The 5864-nt window shown below is 39.0% G+C and overlaps 1 protein-coding gene across 1 annotated transcript; it reads right to left on the bottom strand.

The window, feature by feature from the left end:
* Positions 1 to 2544: 2544 nt before the first annotated feature.
* Positions 2545 to 5575, bottom strand: ACTBL2 (actin beta like 2). The gene has a single exon (XM_055332511.1). The coding sequence runs from the start codon at positions 5460 to 5462 to the stop codon at positions 4332 to 4334; it is 1131 nt and encodes a 376-aa protein (XP_055188486.1). The 5' UTR covers positions 5463 to 5575; the 3' UTR covers positions 2545 to 4331.
* Positions 5576 to 5864: the final 289 nt, after the last annotated feature.

Here is a 5864-nt window from a genome sequence, read left to right as displayed (position 1 = left end):
CTTTAAAAAAATGACAGCTATAGTTCAGACAGGTTCTTTCATATTTAAAAAGGAAGTCTTAAAGTATCAATTAATTTTAATGAGCAGTCTCTCTACTGATATGTACATATATATCCCTAAAGACATTCCAACTGTACTTATCAACATCTGGAAGCAGTATTGGGCAAACCGTATGCTTAGTTTCTAACTTCAAAAAGTTTCTTCCTTCATTTTTTGAAAGGAATCTTTTGTAAATTCTGGAAGAAGCCTGTGAATAGTTACCAGAAAAGCATTTCAGTGTATTATACTGTCTGAGTTATTAGGGAATCAGATGCCTAAAACTCAACTCTGGAGCAATTTGGAGTTTAGAAAACAAGAGAAAAATATCAGCAATAATGCAAGTAGATTAGAAAAGCTAATATACTGTTATACTCACTGAGGGGCTTCCTTCTCTCCCCCCTCCTTCCCTTTCTCTCCCCTCGCTCCTTCATTCCTTCCCTCTTTCCCATCCCTCGCTCTCTCTCTCTTTTTTTTTGAGCTAAAATTTCAGCAGCTATATAGCTAGCACGCACTCCAAAAGATGAAGTTAACTAATGCTTTGACTAATCAGAAGAATGGGAAACTTTTATCGATAAATAAAAACTTTAAAAATACTGCTCTGCATATTGAGAAGCATGGGAGAAATGGATGGGAAAGGAAAAAGAAGACAGGAAGAAAGCAAAAAGAAAATATACATCATTGGAAAGACAACACCAAAAGTGGCAGACACCAGCAGACAAAGAGCTGAGACTTGGATGGTAAGAAACAGATAAGGTAGGAGCATGATGTTAAAGATGTACATCAGAATCCACAAATTCACTACTTCATTCATTCCAGCCACATATATTGAGTTAGTAATATGTGCTGGGCACTAGGAAAATCCAGAAGCTTCAAAGGTAGATAAATACTGTCTCTGTCTCTGTCCTCCAGGTGCACATTGATGGGTAAGAGTGGGAGACTGTGGACACATGTTACAGGTATGATGCCAAATGCATGAAAATGAAACAATGGGAGCACAAAGGAGGAGCTTGTCGCCTCTCTTCCTTTCATTCTTTCTTTCACGAACGAGGGAGAGAAGGCTAGAAAAGGCTCAGTAGAAGAGGTGACACTTGATTGAGCCTTAAAGGATATGTACTTCTTTACAGTTTCTGGCATAGTCCAGAAACAGTGGATATAGTCAGAATGAGAATTAATCACCCAACCAATCAGTGATCCTAATGGTGCCAGAGCCTGTCTAAGACAAGTGTTTATGTTTGGTACTACTCAGATGTGCTTTAAGACTTAACTCAGGGACTCCATCTACTTGGTGAACCATACTTTGATCACCCTGGCTTGACCTGTCCTTATTTGAATTATCATAGTCCCTTGAACTGAGTTTAGACTATGAGCCACTTCGAGATCATATTGCTTTCTACTTGCATGTAGTTTCCCCCACTATTGAATTGTTAATTCCCCAAGGTTCTTGAAACATATCTTTAGTAAAATATGGCATAGGACATTGAATTTATAGTTACAAAATGAGTGAATAAATGTAGTAAGGCCTTTGCCACCACAAAGGATTATTCTTTAATTATCTGAAAAATACAATACTTATGTCTAGCCCCTTCTTTAAATTCTTGGAATTATGAATGTAAGGCTCAGCTTGCATCCTAGCACAGCTTTATCTCACTCCTGAAAAATAAGCACATCTGAAGGTTAGGGAAGAGTAGATACTGACTTTGGATCTTATATGCTTTCAGGAAAATGTCACCTGTGACTAAGAAGTAACAGTTTTTAGGGGGGATGGGAGGATGGTGGTGAAACTCCAGCCCTAGACTGCTACTCAGGGTAAGTCATGGAGGGAGAGTGGGAATCACTTACAGTGGTATGAAATTCATTTGTGAAGGTTACCTCAGCATTGTTCCATCTGGTGAACTATTGGTTAATAAAAAGTCAGCTGTGTCACCTAAATAGATGGCACTGACTCTATAATATGAAGTTGTGAGATGGGATGTTGCCTCATTAAATTCATTCATTAACTTGTCAATGTTGATGAACAGGAGAATATCCAAAGGCCCTAAATTTTATTGAATTCTTATTTTCATCTGGTGATTCAGGGCTCAATAGTTCTCTTTTGGAAGTTCACCTTACCTATCCCATAAATTTTCTGTGTGTGGTAAGGTATGTTTTTTTCAGGTAGCCGGGAATGTAGGTCAGAGTGTTTGTAAGAACTACTCTGCAAATGGAAAGTGTTGCAGTATATAAATCTAAGATATTATTATTGCCATTACCTCTGCCTACTAATTATATAAATACCAGTTCATCCACCAAAACCCAACTTTTTAATTGAGATTACAAGGAATTTATAACCTTATCTGACTAGCCATCTTTTTTTTTTAATTGCCTTTTAGTGTTTACATGGTCAAAAGTACCAGGCACAAATTATAACATACAGATGGATAGGTAACACAAATAAAAAAGTGACCCACTCTGGACTGTTCTCCATTACCTTAGGAAGGATCGAGGGGAAATAACAGGACACGCAAGTATGAAGCAATTTTAATTTATTTAAAATTAATTGAAGGAGGAAGGAAACTCCAAGTTTTATAAAATAATGTGCCTTTGGAGATTGATTTTGGCTAAATGTATTTTTAAGAATTATGTTGTCATATGAAGTAAAGAACAAGTAAATTCTTTGAAAAATTTTGTCTCAAGCAAAAAATGCTTACAAGACTCCAACTTAGACCTTTAAAACACAAGTATAGGCTTCCCAACTAAAAGGAAAAAAGAAGAAATTACTCCTTCCTGAGAATGTGATTATGCCTTACAAAGCAGTGCCCCGAATTATTTTAATTTTTTGGAAAAAAAAACCCTGAAAGATACGAATAACTCTAATATTCAGATAATTAGAAGGCAGAGTAGATTGAAATAAATATACTGGTCCTTAAAGTTGGTTGAAGATTATCATTGGGTTCATTAAAAATTTTCAGAGATTGTAGGAAGAGATACACTAGCATTTTCTAAGATGTCAATATCTTAGAGACACTCCAAATGAAGAACTATTTCTAGTACCAGACATAATAAAGCAGAATTATTCTAATCTTTCCAAGAATAAAATTGGAATTATTATGTTGGTGTTAGAATTTATAATTTGCTAAGAAGCTGTAGCTATGTTTTTCCATGGTGAAATCCTTGATTAGTGAAATATCTGAAATTATGGACTACAGAAATTATTCAAGATGTGTTATGCTAATAAATAGAAATAAAATGATCTTTATCACATACCATGATTAGCATGATGACATTACTTTAATATTACATTTCTATTTTGTTTTTATTTATTTATTTTAAAGATTTTATTTATCTGTTTAGAAAGTGAGCGCATGAGTGCATGTGAGTAGGGGGAGGAGTAGACGGAGAGAGAGAGAGAATCTCCAGCAGATTCAGTTCTAAGTGAGAAGCCCGACTTGGGGCTTGATCTCACCACTCTGAACTGAAATCAAAAGTCGAACTTAACTGACTGAGCCACCCAGGTGCCCCAACATTTCTATTTTTAAAAAGTTAAGCATTATCTGTCATTTTGCTATTTTACAAATAGAATGAAATTCAGTAAATTAGACATTAAAATTTGTGTTTCACCAGCAGAACTCCACTCTGAGCAGAAAATTTAGTTCATTTATAAGCAACATTAATGGAATATAGGCTGTTTCATTATGCTTATTTAATAAAGGAAACAACTAAAATATGTAGCTACTAAAACAGTGACTGTTGGGGAGTTAAGAAATTCCTGTTAGCTGTTTAGACAGCCAGATTTATCAGTGTCTTTTAAGATAGAATATTTTATTTCTTTGGTGCTTATGTATATATGGATATTATTGACCCATATAATTCATTATCTTTGTACAAAGGAAAAAGAAAAAAAATACTAACTAAAAAGACTTGTTGCTAACATACACATTTCTATAGGGTTACATGGCATATGGTTAAATACTTAAGGCATGAACTAGTTTTTAAAGCTTGGAAATGCTAGTTACTCATTCTGAAAGGACATTTCTTAGGATTTTACTCCTTGTCACTCATTTTCATTTAAGGAGGACAACATTTCTTTGAGCCTTATAGTGAAGAAAATAGAATCAACTCTCCTTGAGTTGATAAAGGTCAAGATGTGGTTAGCTGGGCAGGAGCCCACAGTACTCTAATGGAGATCAGTTTGGCTGGCTCTATACTAGCAAGTATAGAGTATTTACCTTGACTCAATGGAAAGTGGATAAAAGCAGTACCATTACTATGACCTAGAGAAGGAAAAGATGTAAACCCATTAGCATGAAGACCAGTCAGAAACATTTTCTATGAACTATGGGAGGACCAGCTTCATCGTATTCCTGCTTACTGATCCACATCTGCTGGAATGTAGACAGGCTGGCCAGAATAGAGCCCCCAATCCAAACGGAATACTTCCTCTCTGGGGGAGCTATGATCTTGATTTTCATGGTGCTAGGTGCCAAAGTCATGATTTCCTTCTGCATCCTGTCAGCAATGCCAGGGTACATAGTGCTGCCTCCAGACAACACGATGTTGGCATATAGATCCTTGCGAATATCCACATCACACTTCATGATAGAGTTGAAAGTCGTCTCATGGATCCCACTGGACTCAATGCCCAAAAAGGAAGGCTGGAAAATGGATTCAGGGCATCGAAAGCGTTCATTCCCAAGGGTGATTACTTGCCCATCTGGAAGTTCGTAGCTCCTTTCAAGTGAAGAGGATGCAGCAGCACTGACCATCTCTTGCTCAAAGTCCAGGGCCACGTAGCACAGCTTCTCTTTGACATCACGAACAATTTCCCGCTCAGCTGTGGTGGTGAAGTTGTAGCCTCGTTCTGTCAGAATCTTCATGAGGTAGTCGGTCAGGTCTCTGCCAGCCAGGTCCAGACGTAGAATGGCATGAGGCAGGGCATAACCTTCATAGATGGGCACAGTGTGAGTAACCCCATCCCCAGAATCCATCACGATACCTGTGGTCCGCCCAGAGGCATAGAGGGACAGCACGGCCTGGATAGCCACATACATGGCCGGTGTATTGAAGGCCTCAAACATGATCTGAGTCATCTTTTCCCGGTTGATCTTGGGGTTGAGGGGTGCCTCGGTGAGAAGGATGGGATGCTCATCTGGTGCCACACGGAGCTCGTTGTAGAAAGTGTGGTGCCAGATCTTCTCCATGTCATCCCAGTTGGTGACCACTCCATGCTCAATGGGATACTTCAGAGTCAGGATGCCTCTCTTGCTCTGAGCTTCATCCCCCACATAGCAGTCTTTCTGGCCCATGCCGACCATGACCCCCTGATGCCGGGGACGCCCTACCATGGATGGGAACACAGCCCGGGGGGCATCATCACCACCAAAGCCTGCCTTGCACATTCCTGACCCATTATCTACCACCAAGGCAGACAGCTCATCATCGGTCATGGCGCTGGCTGGAATCTTCCAGGCAGGTGAACAAAAGTTAAATATAGAGTAAATAGCAGACTACAGTGTCAAGTGAGAGAAGGAACAGACTGAGACACTCTGGAACTGCTTTCAGAGAGGAAATCCTGTGCTGTGATGACAAGTATTTAAAGGTACACACTGGCCCCACCCATGTCCTGTCCCACCAGTTCCCAGCATTTCTGGGTGGGGTTGCCTTTGAGGTATTAATAATGATGATGATGATTATACAAATCATTAGTAGACCTTCCTTCATAAAGAGAAAATTGGCTACCAAAAGTGGCCAAATCTGAGGTTACTGTAATTAGGCAACCCACACATGGTTGTCAGCACGCTTTGGCTCAGTCTCTAGATAACGATGATGATGCAGTGGGGGATGTAAGA

This window comes from Nyctereutes procyonoides, unplaced genomic scaffold, assembly GCF_905146905.1.
Source record: "Nyctereutes procyonoides isolate TBG_1078 unplaced genomic scaffold, NYPRO_anot_genome, whole genome shotgun sequence".
Taxonomy (NCBI): domain Eukaryota; kingdom Metazoa; phylum Chordata; class Mammalia; order Carnivora; family Canidae; genus Nyctereutes; species Nyctereutes procyonoides.
Note: the sequence above shows the minus strand (reverse complement) of the source record. Positions and strands in the feature narration are given on the sequence as shown.